Source organism: Thalassophryne amazonica, chromosome 14 (assembly GCF_902500255.1).
Source record: "Thalassophryne amazonica chromosome 14, fThaAma1.1, whole genome shotgun sequence".
NCBI classification, from domain to species: domain Eukaryota; kingdom Metazoa; phylum Chordata; class Actinopteri; order Batrachoidiformes; family Batrachoididae; genus Thalassophryne; species Thalassophryne amazonica.
The window spans coordinates 56,829,413-56,850,784 of NC_047116.1; the positions used below are offsets into that span (position 1 = coordinate 56,829,413).

Consider the following 21,372-nt stretch of genomic DNA (forward strand, 5'->3'; position numbering starts at 1 on the left):
TTTGGAGGTGCTGATCCTCATCCCAGCTGCTTCACACTCAGTTGTGAACCAATCCAGTGAGTGTTGGAGGTCACCGGCCGATGAAGCCAACAGGACCACATCATCTACAAAAGGCAGTGATGAGACCCTGAGCCCACCAAACCAGAAACCCTCCTCCCCCTGACTACGCCTTGATATCCTGTCCATGAATATCACAAAAAGGATTGGTGACAAGGTGCAGCCCTGGCGGAGGCCAACCTCCACTGGAAACGAGTCCGACTTACTGCCGAGCACCCGAACACAGCTCTCAGAGATTGGATGGCCCTGAGAATGGACCCCCTCACTCCATATTCCCACTGCACCTCCCACAGTATCTCCCAGGGTACCTGATCATACGCCTTCTCCAAGTCCACAAAACACATGTAGACTGGGTGGGCATACTCCCAGGCACCCTCCAGGATTGTTGTGAGAGTAAAGAGCTGGTCATTTGTTGCATGACCAGGATGGAACCCACATTGATCCTCTTCAATGAGAGGTTTGACTATTGGCTGAACCCTCCTTTCCAGGACCCTGGAGTAGACTATACCAGGGAGGCTGAGTTGTGCGATGCCCCTGTAGTTGGCACACATTCTCTGGTCCCTCTTTTTAAATATGGGGACCACCACCCCAGTTTGCCACTACTTAGACACTGTCCCAGACCTCAACGCAATGTTGAAGAGACATCTCAACCAAGACAATCCCTCCACACACCGAGCCTTCTGCATTTGTGGACGCATCTCATCAACCCCCGGGGCCTTGCCACTGCGGAGTTGTTTGACTACCTCAGTGACTTCCACCAAGGAAATTGATGGAAATCCTCCATCAGCTTCCAGCTCTGCCCCTACTATAGAGGGCGCTCCAGTTTGATGCAGGAGTTCCTCAAACTGTTCCTTCCAGTGCCAGATTACATCCTCAGTTGAGGTCAACAGAGTCCCATCCTTACTGTAGACAGCTTGGATGGTTCCCCGTTTTCCCCACCTGAGGTGTCTCACGGTCCGTCAGAAGTACCTTGGTGCCGACCGAAAGTCCTTCTCCATGGTTACTCCGAACTCCTCCCACACCCACTGCTTTGCCTCTCCCACAGCAGAGGCAACTGCCCTTCAGCCTGTTGGTACCTTGCAACTGCCTCTGGAGTCCTCTGAGATAACATATCCTGAAAGAACTCCTTCTTCAGTTGGACGGCTTCCCTGACCACCGGTGTCCACCATGGTGTTCGTGGGTTGCCACTCCTTGAGGCACTTAAGACCTTCAGGCCACAGCTCCCCGCTGCAGCTTCAGCAATGGAAGCTTTGAACATTGCTACTTCTGATTCTGCTCTGCTGGAGGGGTGAGTTGAAGATCTGTCAAACAGTGGGCTCCTCCAGACATTCCCAGTTCACCCGCATTCTCCGTTTGGGCTTACCAGGTCTGTCCAAAATCCTGCCCCACCCTCTGATCCAACTCAACACCAGATAGTGATCAGTTGACAGCTCTGTCCCCTCTTCACCTGAGTGTCCAGAATATTCGCCCTCAAATCAGATGATACGATCACAAAATTGATCATCAATCTTCGGCCTAGGGTGCTCTGGTACCATGTACACTTTTGAGCATCCTTATGTGGTGTTTGTTATGGACAGACCATGACTAGCACAGAAGTCCAATAACAAATGACCATTCGGGTTTAGATCAAGGAGGCCATTCCTCCCAATCACACCTCTCCAGGTGTCTCTGTCATTGCCCACGTGTGCATTGAAGTCCCCCAGCAGAACAATGGAGTCCCCCATCAGAGCCCCATACAGGTCTCCATTCAGGGTCTCCAAGAAGGCCGAATACTCCCAAATGCTGTTCGGTGCAAACACACAAACAACAGTCAGAGTTTTCCCCCCCGCCACCCGAAGACGCAGGGAGGCGACCCTCTTGTCTACTGGAGTAAACTCCAACGTAGCGCTTATCCAGGGACTCATGAGTATCCCCACACCCACCTGGCGCTTCACCCCCTGGGCAACTCAAGAGAAGAATAAGGTCAAACACCTATCAAGGAGAGTGGTTCCAGAGCTGAGACTGTGCGTGGAGGTGAGGCCTACCAGATCTAACTGGTATCGCTCCACCTCCCGCAGAAGCTCCGGCTCCTTCCCCCACAGCGAGGTGACATTCCACACCCCCAGAGCTAGCCCCTGCTGCCTGTGTCTGGTCCGTGAAGGCCCTTGACTTTCACTGCCACCCAAGGGACATCCCACTCGACACAGCGGTTCCCCCTGCGGGTGGTGAGCCCACAGGGTGGAGATGGAAGGTCCACGTTGTCTTTTCAGGTTGTGCCCTACTGGGCTCTGTGGGAAGCCAAGCTTGCTGACAGGCCCTACATCCAGGCCTGGCTCCAGATGAGGGCCCCGGGCTTCTTCCGGGCTGGTTCACATTTTCTCTACCTTATTCTATCATGGTGTCTTGTGAATCATTCTTAGTCTGACGTCTCGCCTGATATCATTTTGACATCGGAGACCCTACCAGGAGCACAAATGCTCCAGACAATACAGCTCTCAGGTTCATAGCGGCACACAAACCTCTCCACCACGATTTTATATATATACGACGTCTATTAGAAAAGTATCTGACCTTATTATTTTTTTAAAAACATATGGATTTGAATCACGTGTGATTGCGTCAGACAAGCTTGAACCCTCGTGCGCGTGCGTGAGTTTTTTCATGCCTGTCGGTTGCGTCATTCGCCTGTGAGCAGGCTTTGAGTGAGGTGTGGTCCACCCTCTCGGCGGATTTTTATTGCGAATAAATGTCTGAATGATTTGGAGCTTTGCTGCATCAATTTTTTTTCCAGAAACTGTGAGAGACCTCCAGGTGGACACCGTTCGAAAAATTAATATGGCTTTCAGGGACAATTTTATGGGGATTAAACAGATTACGGAGTGTTACTGCCGCTTTAAGGACTGACCACAACTCCTGAGAGTGCGGCGCGCTCCCAGCCCCCATCGACAAGCTGACACCCCGCTGAAACAACCAGATCATTTCCAACGTGAAGGTTTTGTTGATCCGGGAACTCGTCTGACTTTCACAAAAAGGCAGAAGATGTGGACATCAGCACTTTTTCGGCACATTCCACCATTACAGGAGTTTTTTTCATGGAAAGAAAAGCGGAGGGACGCTCCATGGAGCTGTTCATTACGCGGGACAAAACCACCTTGGTGTTGGTCTCACAGGACGGCTTTCAGCCTGTTTCAAGCTTAAAACCTCCACATTTCAGGCTCTATTGATCCAGGACGTCGTGAGAGAACAGAGACGTTTCAGAAGAAGTTGGTTTCAGCATTTTATCCAGATATTCCACTGTTAAAGGAGATTTTTTAATGAAAGACGTGCGGACGGGTCCGCGCGTCGGGACGCAGCCGACGCGGCGCGGCGGCACAGGAAAAACACCTCTGTGTTGATAACCATTTGTTAAAATCCAGTTGGCTTTTGATGGCTTTCAGTGGAGTGAGTATATGAGAAATTGTTTATCAGCTGGAGATGTTCCAACTTGTCCTCAAGGCTTCCAACAGAGGTGTTTTTCCTGTGACGGAGCGTCGCGGGTTCAAGCATGTCTGACGTAAAAACATATGAATGAAATCCATATAGTTTTTGAAAAAAATAAAAAGGACCTATACTTTACGGACAGCCCTCGTATATATATATTGCATAAAATGCACTTCAGTACATGAGACAACAATAATAACATTATCTGTATTCAATAAAGCTGTTTCACATTTGTAAACAAACCATTTTAGTATTTCTGGTATTTTGCTTTCCCCATAGATTATTTTACCAAGGCTTCTCGATGAGAAGGTGAACACTTCCATTTTGGATCTGAAGAACTACAGCACAGTGATCATAAATGTTGCTTCAGCTGATTCAACACTGGTGTTAAAGGTCCATTTATATGTTCTTTACTTTGATAGAGACTGCATGCTTTATTTCAAGTCATTGGTTTAATTAATTTAGAACTAATTTAGAACTGACTGGACTGGGACAACACAGATAAAGGCCAAAGTAGCTTTCAGCCACCTGTTATCAAACCTGATCTATAAATTGGTAGTTCATCTCCTATGCCACAGAACTGGAGAGTAAACACAACTCAAATAGAACAGTTTCAGCGGGTACGTGGAAATTTGTTATCCGCACACCTGGTTAAATATCCCGGAAAAGCCTTCCTGTACGTTCCAGGTGATGAAAATTACGGGCAAGAACAAACTCGCCGTTCACTCGCGATATTTTGACACGGGATATTATGATAACTTTGAGGTTATTGCAGGGCTGATAAACCCTCGTTTGAAGACTATAGATCCGAATCTGACTTTAAAATATGACGATATCCAGAAAAAGTTTCTGTGGGAAGGAGACGGTACCAGCCAGGTATATTTTGAAGCCCCGACGGCGTACATGCTGGGGATGCACCCTAATCAATGGCTGAGATGCGGAATGATTGTTGTCAGCCAGTTGGCCTTGCAATTGCACATATGAACCCTAATGATGATGACTTACGAAATGCGTGAACAGATGAATGACGAATTGATGTAACATTTGATTTGTGCATTCAAATCTGTCGTTTTTTTCATTCTACTGCAAATTGTAATTTTGCAAATTGTGGTATGGAATACACGATATTGTTGTATTGCTAATAATATTTCTGCAATTTTACTTTTAAAGCTTGTGCCTTCTGAGGATCCTTTAACTTTCAAAGTGTTCCTTGGTCACGAGGATTATCCTACTGATACCAATCATATAGCGATGACACAAATGCCTCAGCAGGGAAGTACACCAGGTAAAAAGACACTTTAAGTTGTGAAAATAGTATTTACTACATTCCTACATATTTTGCATTTGATTTTTGACACATTAAGCTTTCAGCTCTGTGATTTTTCTTAACACAGATGAACGATACACCTGGCTCGTGGACGCAAACACTTTGAAGGGGAACACTGGGACATTCTATCTTCTAGTGAGGCCTATAGTGGGTCCAGGTATAAAATCAATTGATGCTAATTTATCAGTAAATGTCATCGCTTCTGAGTGTAGATACTGGAATGAGTTGAAACTGGATTGGAGCACTTATGGATGTAGGGTGAGTACAGAAATCAGTCAGTCATATGAACCGTTCTCAGACTCTGATGACAATAAATCTCTGATTTGTTCCTATCTTTCAAGGTTGGTGTTCAGACAACACATTTAGTCACTCAGTGCTTTTGCAACCACTTGTCCTTTTTTGGAAGCTCTTTCTTTGTAACACCTAACCTTGTGGACCCGTCCCGCACAGCTGAGCTCTTTGCCACTTTTGCTGAGAACCCTGTGGTTGTGTGCTTTGTGGGTTCTCTCTTTGGAGCTTATCTGTTAGCCGTGGTGTGGGCACGCCGAAAAGACCTTCAAGACACAGAAAAGGTAAAGAACAAATGAATCTCACCACTGAAGACCAGCTTACTGCTATCATTCCCTGATAGCATTTCACTAAATTATAGTCTTTTAGAGGTGTATTTCTACATTTTTATTTTTCCAATTTCACATTTTCTTATTTAAGAATTTTTCAAATGGTTGAAATGCAGGTTCTATAGCGCTAATCAAAACTTTTTTGGTCGTCCATGTTGCAGACTCACTGTATCGAGAATCTCTCTCACTGTATCTCTGCAAAATTTGCATTTTGAGTATGCCGCATTAACATAGAAGTGCTGAAGCTGTCTGTACCTTTTCCTTCTTGGTGTTTTCTAGCTGCAGGGTTAATTTGTACCCAAATGAGGGAAATAAATAAGCTGTCTGCTGAGGTTAGAATATCAAATTTTGTTTAATTTTGTAAAACTAAAACAGATCCATGCTGTGTTTTATACAGTAGCGTTCAGAATAATAGTAAAGCTATGTGACTAAAAAGATTAATCCAGGTTTTTAGTATATTTCTTATTGTTACATGGGAACCAAGGTACCAGTAGATGCAGTAGATTCTCACAAATCCAACAAGACCAAGTATTCATGATATGCACAATCTTAAGGCTATGAAATTGGGCTATTAGTAAAAAAAAAAAGTAGAAAAGTGGGTATTCACAATAATAGTAACATCCACTGTTGACGCTACAAACTCAAAACTATTATGCGATATATATAGGCCCAACACTATAGTAGGAGAAACATGCCCATATCATGATGCTTGCACCACCATGCTTCACTGTCTTCACTGTGAACTGTGGCTTGAATTCAGAGTTTGGGGGTCGTCTCACAAATTGTCTGCGGCCCTTGGACCCAAAAAGAACAATTTTACTCTCATCAGTCCACAAAATATTACTCCATTTCTCTTTAGGCCAGTTGATATGTTCTTTGGCAAATTGTAACCTCTTCTGCACATGTCTTTTATTTAACAGAGGGACTTTGCGGGGGATTCTTGCAAATAAATTAGCTTCACACAGGAGTCTTCTAACTGTCACAGCACTTACAGGTAACTCCAGACTGTCTTTGATCATCCTGGAGCTGATCAGTGGGTGAGCCTTTGTCATTCTGGTTATTCTTCTATCCATTTTGATGGTTGTTTTCCGTTTTCTTCCACACGTCTCTAGATTTTTTGTCCATTTTAAAGCATTGGAGATCATTGTAGATGAACAGCCTATAATTTTTTGCAACTGCGTATAAGTTTTCCCCTCTCCAATCAACTTTTTAATCAAACTAAGCTGTTCTTCTGAACAATGTCTTGAACGTCCCATTTTCCTCTGGCTTTCAAAGAGAAAAGCATGTTCAACAGGTGCTGGCTTCATCCTTAAATAGGGGACACCTGATTCACACCTGTTTGTTCCACAAAATTGACGAACTCACTGACTGAATGCCACACTACTATTATTGTGAACACCCCCTTTTCTACTTTTTTTTTTACTAATAGCCCAATTTCATAGCCTTAAGAGTGTGCATATCATGAATGCTTGGTGTCGTTGGATTTGTGAGAATGTACTGAATCTACTGGTACCTTGTTTCCCATGTAACAACAAGAAATATACTCAAAACCTGGATTAATCTTTTTAGTCACATAGCACTACTATGATTCTGAACACTACTGTACATTGTGACCTTGTCCTTATTATATTATTCTATTTTTGCATGTGTCATGTGTATAGGTGTATTATATGTGTATATGTATATTATGAAATTATGAATTTTAACATTTAATTATGTTGTTCTTGCATACTGGTCTTTTATGACTGTGGTTTGAAATCCTTTTCTAAGCGATAGCTTAATTAAATATATGTTGCAAAGCAGTTTGAAACAGTTGTTTGGAAAATGCTACATAAATAAACAACAGCAACCACAGATTTCTGACATCCACCAATCTGGATCTGGATCACCTCCAACATGCAGTGGAGTCTGCCATGCCCTAATATCTATCTGTGGTGCAAATTTGGTGAGAATCTGTGAAGTAGTCTTGACATAATCCTTCAAAGCCTATATAAAGTGAATCTTGATCCAGAATCTGGATCCAGATCCAGAGCACCTCCAAAATTCAGTGGAGTCTTCTATGGCCTAATATGTGTCTGTGGTGAAAATGTGGTGAGAATCCATGAAGTCATTTTGAAGTAATCCTTCAAAGCCTATATAAAGGGAAATCTTGATCCAGAATCTGGATCCAGAGCCAGATCACCTCCAAAATTCAGCAGTCTTCCTATCTATTAGTGGTGCAAATTTTGTGAGAATCCATGAAATAGAATCCTGATCTGGATCACCTAAATTATCTGTGTTGAAAATTTAGTCAAAATCCGTGCATAGTTTTGATGTAATGTTGCTAAAAGACAGACAGACAAATGAATAAACACCACTGATTTTGTTACATCAACCAAGGATGTAATTCTTATTGTTTTTGGATAAAGCTGGATACAAATGATGGAAATAATTGAATGACTGACACTGAGCAAAAAACTAAATCCTAAACCTGAGTATCAGGGGACATAGCTTGACCCAGCTATCTTAGCTAATTATAGGCCAATCTCCAACCTTCCTTTTCTCTCAAAAATTCTTGAAAGGGTAGTTGTAAAACAGCTAACTGATCATCTGCAGAGGAATGGTCTATTTGAAGAGTTTCAGTCAGGTTTTAGAATTCATCATAGTACAGAAACAGCATTAGTGAAGGTTACAAATGATCTTCTTATGGCCTCGGACAGTGTACTCATCTCTGTGCTTGTTCTGTTAGACCTCAGTGCTGCTTTTGATACTGTTGACCATAAAATTTTATTACAGAGATTAGAGCATGCCATAGGTATTAAAGGCACTGCGCTGTGGTGGTTTGAATCATATTTGTCTAATAGATTACAATTTGTTCATGTAAATGGGGAATCTTCTTCACAGACTAAAGTTAATTATGGAGTTCCACAAGGTTCTGTGCTAGGACCAATTTTATTCACTTTATACATGCTTCACTTAGGCAGTATTATTAGACGGTATTGCTTAAATTTTCATTGTTACGCAGATGATACCCAGCTTTATCTATCCATGAAGCCAGAGGACACACACCAATTAGCTAAACTGCAGGATTGTCTTACAGACATAAAGACATGGATGACCTCTAATTTCCTGCTTTTAAACTCAGATAAAACTGAAGTTATTGTACTTGGCCCCACAAATCTTAGAAACATGGTGTCTAACCAGATCCTTACTCTGGATGGCATTACCCTGACCTCTAGTAATACTGTGAGAAATCTTGGAGTCATTTTTGATCAGGATATGTCATTCAAAGCGCATATTAAACAAATATGTAGGACTGCTTTTTTGCATTTACGCAATATCTCTAAAATCAGAAAGGTCTTGTCTCAGAGTGATGCTGAAAAACTAATTCATGCATTTATTTCCTCTAGGCTGGACTATTGTAATTCATTATTATCAGGTTGTCCTAAAAGTTCCCTAAAAAGCCTTCAGTTAATTCAGAATGCTGCAGCTAGAGTACTGACGGGGACTAGAAGGAGAGAGCATATCTCACCCATATTGGCCTCTCTTCATTGGCTTCCTGTTAATTCTAGAATAGAATTTAAAATTCTTCTTCTTACTTATAAGGTTTTGAATAATCAGGTCCCATCTTAGGGACCTCATAGTACCATATCACCCCAATAGAGCGCTTAGCTCTCAGACTGCAGGCTTACTTGTAGTTCCTAGGGTTTGTAAGAGTAGAATGGGAGGCAGAGCCTTCAGTTTTCAGGCTCCTCTCCTGTGGAACCAGCTCCTAATTCGGATCAGGGAGACAGACACCCTCTCTACTTTTAAGATTAGGCTTAAAACTTTCCTTTTTGCTAAAGCTTATAGTTAGGGCTGGATCAGGTGACCCTGAACCATTCCTTAGTTATGCTGCTATAGACTTAGACTGCTGGGGGGTTCCCATGATGCACTGAGTGTTTCTTTCTCTTTTTGCTCTGTATGCACCACTCTGCATTTAATCATTAGTGATCGATCTCTGCTCCCCTCCACAGCATGTCTTTTTCCTGGTTCTCTCCCTCAGCCCCAACCAGTCTCAGCAGAAGACTGCCCCTCCCTGAGCCTGGTTCTGCTAGCGGTTTCTTCCTGTTAAAAGGGAGTTTTTCCTTCCCACTGTAGTCAAGTGCTTGCTCACAGGGGGTCGTTTTGACCGTTGGGGTTTTACATAATTATTGTATGGCCTTGCCTTGCAATATAAAGCGCCTTGGGGCAACTGTTTGTTGTGATTTGGCGCTATATAAAAAAATTGATTGATTGATTGATTGATAGTGCCTAAAGACATCAACCTCTTATGAAAAGTAGCAGCAAAAGACAGTTGAAGAAAGAATTCAGGGAGCAGTGACTGGGAGCAAGATGATGGCCAGTATGTAAGCAAATACATAACAAAATATACAACAGTACATTGAAGTAAAACCAGAACGAACAAATGTACAGAATGTGTGGCTGGGATGGTGCCAAAAGTTTCCATTAACACTGCAAATAAGTGATGGTTAACTCGAAACACTGCTTAAAACTGTTTTGAAACCTTTGAAGCATCCATGTGAATTACATTGTTATGAAGTTTGTGTGAAAAGAATGTCGTCATATGCTGTGCTACCACCTGGCGAACACTGACACTTGCTTGACAGTTCAGGAATGTACATTCATCTCAAATTATGAATTTCACATTTAAAGGCTACAGTCAGTGCCGAGTCAGTATGTGCACTAGCACTGATGTTTTCCACAGTGATTCTCAAAGGATTTTTTGAAATAAAAATTATACATAACCTGAACTTCTGTCATAACCTCAGAAAAAGGTTACAGTAAACTTTGTACTTCCAGAGTTTGGTTAAATAAATCATTTTACTATTAAGTGATACGTGAATCAAGCTTTACTTCTCAACATATGTGTATTCAGATAACTGTAAGTTCAAGTTTTTAAAAATGGTTGAATAATGTTTTCATTAAAGAAAAAGCAGTGGTGACCTTGGTAGTCTACAGACCTTGACTTTGTAAATGAAAGAAACGGGCAAGCTAATTTTACTGTGCATATAACTTCAACTACACAGGAGTTGATAAGATAAAAGCAACATGTACTCCAAGTTTCCAATGCACATCTGATAACATTATTCCCTGCAGCAATCCCAAACATGACCAGGTGGCAGACAGTCATATGGTATGTTAAATAACCAAAACAAATGTACTTTTTCTCTTGATCTCAAGCATCAGAATTTAAGCAGTTTATCTCCATTATATTATCTTTTAATATGGATACTTAAACGGTGCTAGCTTTTATTTATTTATTTTTGAGTAATGACATTTTTTGTCAAACTTGACAGGATGGGCTCATTTGTGTATCTGTGCGTCCATTCACACACATCTTCAACCACTTATCTGGGATCGGGTTGCAGGGGCAACAGCTCCAGCAGGGGACCCCAAACTTCCCTTTCTTGGGCCACATTGAACACCTCTGACTGGGGATTCCAAGACGTTCCCAGGGCAGTGTGGAGATATAATCTCTCCAAATAGTCCTGTGTCTTCCCTGTGGCCTCCTCCCAGGAGGACGTGCCTGGAACACTTCCCTAGGGAGGTGCCCAGGGGGCATCCTTACCAGATATCTGAACCACCTCATCTGGCTCCTTTCAATGCAAAGGAGCAGTAGCTCTGCTTCAAGCTCCTCAAGAATGACCGAGCTTCTCACCCTATCTCTAAGGGAGACACTAGCCACCCTCCTGAGGAAAGCCATTTTGGCTGCTTCTTTCAGTCATAACCAATCCCTGATGACCATAGGTGAGAGTAGGAGCGAAGACTGACCGGTAGATCAAGAGCTTTGCCTTTTGGCTCAGCTTCCTATTCATCACAACAGTACGGTAGAACAAATGCAACACCGCCCCCGCTGCAGCGATTCTCCAGCCAATTTCACGCTCCATTGTACCCTCACTCATGAACAAGACTCCAAGGTACTTGAACTCCTTCACTTGGGGCAAGACCTCATTCCCTACCCGAGTAGGCAATCCATCGGTTTCCTGCTGAGCAACCTGGTCCTCAGATTTAGAGGTGTTGATTCTCATCCCAGCTGCTCCACACTCAGCTGTGAACTGACCCAGTGAGTGCTGGAGGTCACAAGCCAATGATGCTAACAGGACCACATCATCTGCAAAAAGCAGTGATGAGACCCTCAGCCTACCAAACTAAAGACCCTCCTCCCCCCGACTATGCCTCGGTATCCTGTCCATGAATATCACAAACAGGATTGGCGGCAAGCACATCTAGACTGGATGGGCATATGCCATGCCTCTTCTAGGATCATTGTGAGAGTGAAGAGCTGATTGGTTGTTCCACTGCCAGGACAGAACCCGCATTGTTTCTCCTCCATCTGAGGTTTGACTATCGGCCGAACCCTCCTTTCCAGCACCCTGGAGTAGCCTTTACCAAAGAGGCTGAATAGTGTGATGCTGCTGTAATTGGCATACACTCTCTGGTCCCCATTTTTAAGTATGGGGACCACCACCCCAGTTTGCCACTCGTTAGGCACTGTCTCAGTCCTCCACGCAATGTTGAAGAGACATCTCATCGAAGACGGTCCCTCCACACCTAGAGCCTTCAGCATTTCTGGATGGATCCCATCAGCCTGCGGCGCGGGGCTTTGCCAGTGCAGAGTTGTTTGACTACCTCAGTGATTTCCACCAAAGAAGTTGATGATGAACCCCCATCAACTTCCAGCTCTGCCCCTACTACAGAGTGCACTCCAGTATGATGCAGGAGTTCCTCCTAGTTCTTCTTCCAGTGCCCAATTACCTCAGCATTTTTTATCAAACCCCTTGACTTTTACCAGAGCCAAGGGGCATATGGCTACAAACAGACTAATTCAACTGTTTCTTTTTTTACATTTTATTTTTGTTAAATACTATTTTGTTCTTTTTGTGTGTGCCATGGATTTTCTGTAATGTTCATCATTCTTTTCAGGTAAAGATGACAGTACTGGAAGACAATAATCCCATGGACGAATATCGATACCTCTTAACTGTCAACACTGGACATCGGAGGGGGGCCTCCACCACCTCTCAGGTTAACACATTGTGAACACTTAGACTGCATATACAGTGAGGAAAATAAGTATTTGAACACCCTGCCGTTTGCAAGTTATCCCACTTAGAAATCATGGAGGGGTCTGCAAAATTTCATCTTAGGTGCATGTCCACTGTGAGAGACAATCTAAAAATAAAAATTAAAAAAAATCAGGAAATGACAATGTATGATTTTTTTTTTTATCACTTTTTTGGTATGTTACTGCTGCAAATAAGTATTTGAACACCTACCAACCAGCAAGAATTCTGGCTCACACAGACCTGTTAATTTTTCTTTAAGAAGCCCTCTTATTCTCTCAGCTCTCAACACTCAACAGTCTCAACACTGCATTTAATCTATTGTTAGACTCAACTGGCTTTGCTCAAAATGTAAATGAGTCCACCCACCACTTTAATCATACCTTAAATCTTGTTCTGACTTTGAGCTACCTAAACTCTGTGAGTGAGATAGATTATCTCGTCAACAGTTTAACATCCTCATTGAGGACAACTTTGGATGCTGTAGCTCCTCTGAAAAAGAGAGCCTTAAATCAGAAGTGCCTGACTCTGTGGTACAACTCACAAAGTCGCAGCGTAAAGCAGATAACCCGTAAGTTGGAGAGGAAATGGAGTCTCACTAATTTAGAAGATCTTCACTTAGCCTGGAAAAAGAGTCTGTTGCTCTATGAAAAAGCCCTCCGTAAAGCTAGGACATCTTACTACTCATCACTTATTGAAGAAAATAAGAACAACCCCAGGTTTCTTTTCAGTACTGTAGCCAGGCTGACAAAGAGTCAGAGCTCTATTAAGCCGAGTATTCCTTTAACTTTAACTAGTAATGACTTCATGACTTTCTTTGCTAATAAAATTTTAACTATTAGAGAAAAAATTACTCATAACCATCCCAAAAACATATCGTTATCTTTGGCTGCTTTCAGTGATGCCGGTATTTGGTTAGAGTCTTTCTCTCCGATTGTTCTGTCTGAGTTATTTTCATTAGTTACTTCATCCAAACCATCAACATCTCTATTAGACCCCATTCCTACCAGGCTGCTCAAGGAAGCCCTACCATTAATTAATGCTTCGATCTTAAATATGATCAATCTATCTTTATTAGTTGGCTATGTACCACAGGCTTTTAAGGTGGCAGTAATTAAACCATTACTTAAAAAGCCATCACTTGACCCAGCTATCTTAGCTAATTATAGGCCAATCTCCAACCTTCCTTTTCTCTCAAAAATTCTTGAAAGGGTAGTTGTAAAACAGCTAACTGATCATCTGCAGAGGAATGGTCTATTTGAAGAGTTTCAGTCAGGTTTTAGAATTCATCATAGTACAGAAACAGCATTAGTGAAGGTTACAAATGATCTTCTTTTGGCCTCAGTGGACTCATCTCTGTGCTTGTCCTGTTAGACCTCAGTGCTGCTTTTGATACTGTTGACTATAAAATTTTATTACAGAGATTAGAGCATGCCATAGGTATTAAAGGCACTGCGCTGTGGTGGTTTGAATCATATTTATCTAATAGATTACAATTTGTTCATGTAAATGGGGAATCTTCTTCACAGACTAAGGTTAATTATGGAGTTCCACAAGGTTCTGTGCTAGGACCAATTTTATTCACTTTATAGATGCTTCCCTTAGGCAGTATTATTAGACTGCATTGCTTAAATTTTAATTGTTACGCAGATGATACCCAGCTTTATCTATCCATGAAGCCAGAGGACACACACCAATTAGCTAAACTGCAGGATTGTCTTACAGACATAAAGACATGGATGACCTCTAATTTCCTGCTTTTAAACTCAGATAAAACTGAAGTTATTGTACTTGGCCCCACAAATCTTAGAAACATGGTGTCTAACCAGATCCTTACTCTGGATGGCATTACCCTGACCTCTAGTAATACTGTGAGAAATGTTGGAGTCATTTTTGATCAGGATATGTCCTTCAATGCGCATATTAAGCAAATATGTAGGACTGCTTTTTTGCATTTGCGCAATATCTCTAAAATTAGAATGGTCTTGTCTCAGAGTGATGCTGAAAAACTAATTCATGCATTTATTTCCTCTAGGCTGGACTGATGGGGACTAGAAGGAGAGAGCATATTTCACCCATATTGGCCTCTTTTCTTTGGCTTCCTGTTAATTCTAGAATAGAATTTAAAATTCTTCTTCTTACTTATAAGGTTTTGAATAATCAGGTCCCATCTTAGGGACCTCATAGTACCATATCACCCCAATAGAGCGCTTAGCTCTCAGACTGCAGGCTTACTTGTAGTTCCTAGGGTTTGTAAGAGTAGAATGGGAGGCAGAGCCTTCAGTTTTCAGGCTCCTCTCCTGTGGAACCAGCTCCTAATTCGGATCAGGGAGACAGACACCCTCTCTACTTTTAAGATTAGGCTTAAAACTTTCCTTTTTGCTAAAGCTTATAGTTAGGGCTGGATCAGGTGACCCTGAACCATTCCTTAGTTATGCTGCTATAGACTTAGACTGCTGGGGGGTTCCCATGATGCACTGAGTGTTTCTTTCTCTTTTTGCTCTGTATGCACCACTCTGCATTTAATCATTAGTGATTGATCTCTGCTCCCCTCCACAGCATGTCTTTTTCCTGGTTCTCTCCCTCAGCCCCAACCAGTCCCAGCAGAAGACTGCCCCTCCCTGAGCCTGGTTCTGTTGGAGGTTTCTTCCTGTTAAAAGGGAGTTTTTCCCTTCCCACTGTCGCCAAGTGCTTGCTCACAGGGGGTCGTTTTGACTGTTGGGGTTTTTCTGTAATTATTGTATGGCTTTTGCCTTACAATATAAAGCGCCTTGGGGCAACTGTTTGTTGTGATTTGGCGCTATATAAATAAAATTGATTTGATTTTGATTTGATTTATTCTGCACTCTTTACCTGTATAATTGCACCTGTTTGAACCTGTTCACACACTCAATCACACTCCAACCTGTCCACCATAGCCAAGACAAAAGAGCTGTCTAAGGACACCAGGGACAATACTGTAGACCTGCACAAGGCTGGGATGGACTACAGGACAACAGACAAGCAGCTTGGTAGAAGACAACAACTGTTATGATTATTTATTAGAAAGTGGAACAAACACAAGATGACTGTCAATCTCCCTCGGTCTGGGATTCCATGCAAAATCTCACTTTGTGGCGTAAGGACGATTCTGAGAAAGCTCAGAACTACACCGGAGGACCTAGTCAATGACCTGAAGTTAGCTGCGACCACAGTCACAAAGATTACTTTAGTAACACATGATGCTAACATGGTTTAAAATCCTGCAGGGCAGCAAAGTCCCCCTGCTCAAGCCAGCACATGTCCAGGCCCGTTTGAAGTTCACCAGTGATCATCTGGATGATCCAGAGGAGGCATGGGAGAAGGTCATGTGGTCAGATGAGACCAGAATAGAGCTTTTTGGAATCAACTCCACTTACCATGTTTAGAGGATGAGAACAACCCCAAGAAAACCATGCCTACCGTGAAGCATGGGGGTGGAAACATCATACTCTCTCTGCAAAGGGGACAGGACGACTGCACCATATTGAAGGGAGGATGGATGGGGTCATGTATTGTGAGATTTTGGCAAACAACCTCCTTCCCTCAGTAAGTGCATTGAAGATGTGTCATGGCTGGGTCTTCCAGCATGACAATGACCCCAAACACACAGCCAGGGCAACTAAGGAGGGGCTCCATAAGAAGCATTTCAAGGTACTGAAGTGGCCTGGCCAGTCTCCAGACCTGCACTCAATAAGAAATCTTTGGAGGGAGCAGAAACTCCAAACCTGTAAGCTCTAGAGAAGATCTGTATGGAGGAGTGGACCAAAATTCCTGCTGCAGTGTGTGAAAACCTGGTGAAAAACTACAGGAAACATTTGACCTCTGTAATTGCAGACAAAGGCTACTGTACCAAATATTAACATTGATTTTCACAGGTGTTCAAATACTTATTTGCAGCAGTAACATACAAATAAATTATTAAAAAATTGTACATTGTGATATCCGGATTTTATTTTTATTTTTTTTTAGATTATGTCTCTCACAGTGGATATGCACCTAAGATGAACATTTCAGACCCCTTCATGATTTCTAAGTGGGAGAACTTGCAAAATCGCAGGGTGTTCAAATACTTATTTTCCTCACTGTATACGCATACTGGACAAACTCTCCATGACCCCACCCATAGGTTTTCTGAAGAGCAAGTTTGAATCTCAAATGGGGCAGTTCCAAATGTTGCATCTTGGCAATTCAATTCTGTTTATTTATACAGCGCCAAATCACAATATAAGTCGCTCCACGGTGCTTAACATGGGTAAGATCTAACCTTACCAATTCCCTGAGCAAGCACATGGGTGACAGTGGTAAGAAAAACTCCCCGTGGCATTTTTTGAGGATAAAACCTCAAGCAGACCAGACTCAGAGGGGTGCCCCAGTGCTTAGGCCATTCTAACAGTAACATAAATCGAGTACAACAAAGATTTATCAACCATACAAAACAGCAACAAAAACAAAAGTCAGATTATTGGTCATGTCGTCATCCAGGATGAAAAAGTAGATCAGCTTCATCCAGCATCAAGAAACCCAGCGATAGCACCTCAAACAGAGAAAAGAGCAGAATCAATCATCCTGAAAGAACAGTACAGAAACACTAAATCTTAGCAGTAGTCCAACAGAATAGCAGAGAAGATGCTAATGTGGTCACCGGAAGCTAGTCCATTGCTTCACTATCAATCCCAGAACCATCCTAGTCCCAGTTCTCATTATACCAATAGATAATACGATTAAAAATGGAATAGTTTTGCCTGTGCTGAATGCTTGGTCTTCAAAGGTCAAACTACGTGGATGTCTTTTGCATTCTATGACATGTGACGTGTTACCCCATAATGTGATAACTAAGTATAACACATGGTGCAAACCATTCCTTTTTAAAACCCTGTTAACCAATAATTTGCATCACTTTTTACCAAAATTGGAGCAACTTTAACTTATGACCCTTGTGCAAACTGAAACTGACCCTTGTCAACATTCTTACTGTTTTTACCTCCATAACATTCAGTCATAGATGGTCCAAACTATACCTTTTTGGAATCTTTATGATCAAACAAATAATGTGGTATAGTTTTCAATATGATTGGATCATGTTAAATTTTGACCCCTGTGTAATTCTTCAGTTGACCCCTACCTGGCTGCCTGTTGAAAATTCAAGTGGCCAGTCGCCTTTTTCAAAAGCGGAATGTCTAAAGCCCCTTTCACACTGGGCTTACATACAGTTGCGTTGTGATGAGTGTGGAGTACACTGGAAAATTGTGGAGCTTTTGGCATAGTCCCTGTGTAGGCTGGTGTGTTTTTGTGTGTGGTTGCATTCATAGTCTTGCTTTTAGTTGCTGACTGCCACGTATGTAGCCCTTGCTACTTTATCTGTCCACTCCTGCCTATTTCTTTTTTTTGACAGTGTGGAAATGCACTCTGTTCTCAAAACAGTACATGAACGGCACTCACGTTGCATGCAGGGAGAGAGGGAGAGAGAGCAAGAGAGAGAAAGAGAGAGAGCGACACCTTGCGTGCAGAGGGGAGAGTGCTACGGACTGACACGATGGATTTGATGCACTGGAAAAAGTCAGAAGACATTATTTCCACAATCCTGAGAGAACTTAGAAGGTGAAAGAGCCTGGAGCGGCCACCAGCAGCCACACGCGCGTTCCGTGCATGAGAAGTGGACATGGACATGTCCCCTTGCTGGCCATCCATCCGTGAGGAGTTAACCTGGATGTGAACATGTCCTCCCACTGGCAGTTTGTTCGTGAGCAGGAGTTAATAGACTTTATTAATGTGCCACAATTCTGAGAGTGTCGTGAAGAATTTAGGACAAAGTCCCAACTCACCAGACATTTTTTTTGCTGCTCAATCGTAAAAAAAAAATTTCTTCAAAGATCAGAAAAATCAGAGGATCAAAGTTCCAAAGGAACAGTTTTTATTTTGCCAGCAAAGGGAAGCACCACACAGAATCCGTGTCACATGTATCACCGCAACTGCTTTGAAGAACTTACACTGGACAAAGCATTTTATATACTTCAGGGATCAGTAACGCCACCCAAAGTGGGTGGCCTTTCTAAATTTAGTACTTCTTGCACCAATAAAAACAGTTATTAATGACATCATTATAAAAATGCAAATTAGTTCATTTCTTGGAAATCCCCCTCGCCAGTGGGTTAACAAACCTTAGTCATGGAAAATCATCAGGCCAGTCAGTTCATCTCTGGCTCAACAGGCCCTGAGCCATGAAAATTTACTCCTCTGGTCAATCCCACATTTTTAATCCAATATTCATTTTCTTCACAGATTACGTGTTTCACTCAAATTATACTTTTAACTCTCGTCTTATAGTTTTCCTTTGAAAGAAAACATACTCTACTATGGAAACCACCTGGACAACTGAGAGCCTTCACAGACGTATATGCTTGTGAGTTTAAATGGCAATAATTTCTACTTTTTTGGGACACAAAACGGACTCTGAACTTTGCGAGCTGTTTCATGTGGACAGACTGTTTCATTCACACACAGAGTAAATAAAGGGGCTTTACCTGTTCATTTCAGTCCAATCCATGATCACAGTCCGACAACACATATCCACAAAAAGCTCCTGATTTTGGAAAATGACATCTGATATACAGTAGTGTTCAGAATAATAGTAGTGCTATGTGACTAAAAAGATTAATCCAGGTTTTGAGTACATTTCTTATTGTTACATGGGAAACAAGGTACCAGTAGATTCAGTAGATTCCCACAAATCCAACAAGACCAAGCATTCATGATATGCACACACTCTTAAGGCTATGAAATTGGGCTATTAGTAAAAAAAAGTTGAAAAGGGGGTGTTCACAATAATAGTAGCATCTGCTGTTGAAGCTACAAACTCAAAACTATTATGTTCAAACTGCTTTTTTTTAGCAATCCTGTGACTCACTAAACTAATATTTAGTTGTATAACCATCGTTTTTCATGATTTCTTCACATCTGCGAGGCATTAATTTTGTTGGTTTGGAACCAAGATTTTGCTAATTTACTAGTGTGCTTGGGGTCATTGTCTTGTTGAAACACCCATTTCAAGGGCGTGTCCTCTTCAGCATAAGGCAACATGACCTCTTCAAGTATTTTGACATATCCAAACTGATCCATGATACCTGGTATGCGATATATAGGCCCAACACCATAGTAGGAGAAACATGCCCATATCATGATGCTTGCACCACCATGCTTCACTGTCTTCACTGTGAACTGTGGCTTGAATTCAGAGTTTGGGGGTCATCTCACAAACTGTCTGTGGCCCTTGGACCCAAAAAGAACAATTTTACTCTCATCAGTCCACAAAATATTCCTCCATTTCTCTTTAGGCCAGTTGATGTGTTCTTTGGCAAATTGTAACCTCTTCTGCACGTCTTTTATTTAAGAGAGGGACTTTGTGGGGATTCTTGCAAATAAATTAGCTTCACACACGCGTCTTCTAATTGTCACAGCACTTACAGGTGACTCCAGACTGTCTTTAATCATCCTGGAGCTGATCAATGGGTGAGCCTTTGCCATTCTGGCTATTCTTCTATCTATTTTGATGGTTGTTTTCCATTTTCTTCCACGCATCTCTAGTTTTTTGTCCATTTTAAAGCATTGGAGATCATTGTAGATGAACAGCCTATAATGTTTGCACCTGCGTATAAGTTTCCCCTCTCCAATCAACTTTTTAATCAAACTACGCTGTTCTTCTGAACAATGTCTTGAACGTCCCATTTTCCTCAGGCTTTCAAAGAGAAAAGCATGTTCAACAGGTGCTGGCTTCATCCTTAAATAGGGGACACCTGATTCACACCTGTTTGTTCCACAAAATTGATGAACTCAGTGACTGAATGCCACACTACTATTATTGTGAACACTCCCTTTTCTACCTTTTTTACTAATAGCCCAATTTCATAGCCTCAAGAGTGTGCATATCATGAATGCTTGGTCTTGTTGGGTTTGTGAGAATCTACTGGTACCTTGTTTCCCATGTAACAATAAGAAATATACTCAAAACCTGGATTAATCTTTTTAGTCACATAGCACTACTATTATTCTGAACACTACTGTAATGTCAGACTGTAATAAAATGCTCAGTCCACAGCAGCTAACAGCCACCACTAGTGGGGCCCTGAACCCCACTAGCACACATTAGCTGTCACTCAAAGCGACACCACACCTAATGAGCTATAACTTTATAGCTTACACCCCTTTTGCACAGGGTGCCATTCTACTACCCACAGTCTATCACCCACAATCCAAAAAAAGTACAAAAATGGGATGAAACACCTTACTCCGGCTTGCCAGCTAACAGGCTGTCTTATAAAGTACAGACCTGGCAACTGGCTGGCTTATATAATGCAGATCTGGCAACCTTCCTGAAAACAAAATTAAGGAACTGCACCCTCAGCCAGAACCGCAACAAATTTTTCTCCGCTGGAGTACAGTCAAACAAGTTTCAAGCTGTACTCACAAGGAATACACCGTCTAAAGACGTTCAAACATGACTGAAACTGTTAAGACTACGAACACGACACACCAGTGACGATTTGGAGAATCGAGATGAAACTGTTGAACAGCTCAAAAATTTCATCCTGATTTCAAAACTGGTGCCAATTATAGCCGTAACTACTACGTATACTAAGTTTGATCAAGACTGTTAAAGATGAATCAAGAAGTTACTATGATGTTTCAAAACACTCCCCGACTTGCTATTCTGGATGAAACAGGAAGGAACGGTGCTCTGTAGAACAGCCCCATTAAGCAGATGATTTAAATAAAAACTCATAAAGTCGTCAATAACGGAGAAGCTAGCTGT

At 42.1% G+C, this 21,372-nt stretch overlaps 1 protein-coding gene across 1 annotated transcript in view; it reads left to right on the forward strand.

Moving 5' to 3' along the window:
* Positions 1-21,372, forward strand: part of LOC117524284 (polycystic kidney disease protein 1-like 2) — a 152,437-nt gene that overhangs the window by 43,139 nt on the left and 87,926 nt on the right. Inside the window, exons 17-21 of the mRNA XM_034186054.1 lie at positions 3,796-3,909; positions 4,687-4,801; positions 4,911-5,101; positions 5,185-5,415; positions 12,406-12,507. Coding sequence (XP_034041945.1) covers positions 3,796-3,909; positions 4,687-4,801; positions 4,911-5,101; positions 5,185-5,415; positions 12,406-12,507 — 753 coding nt within the window. The remainder of the gene's footprint in view (positions 1-3,795; positions 3,910-4,686; positions 4,802-4,910; positions 5,102-5,184; positions 5,416-12,405; positions 12,508-21,372) is intronic.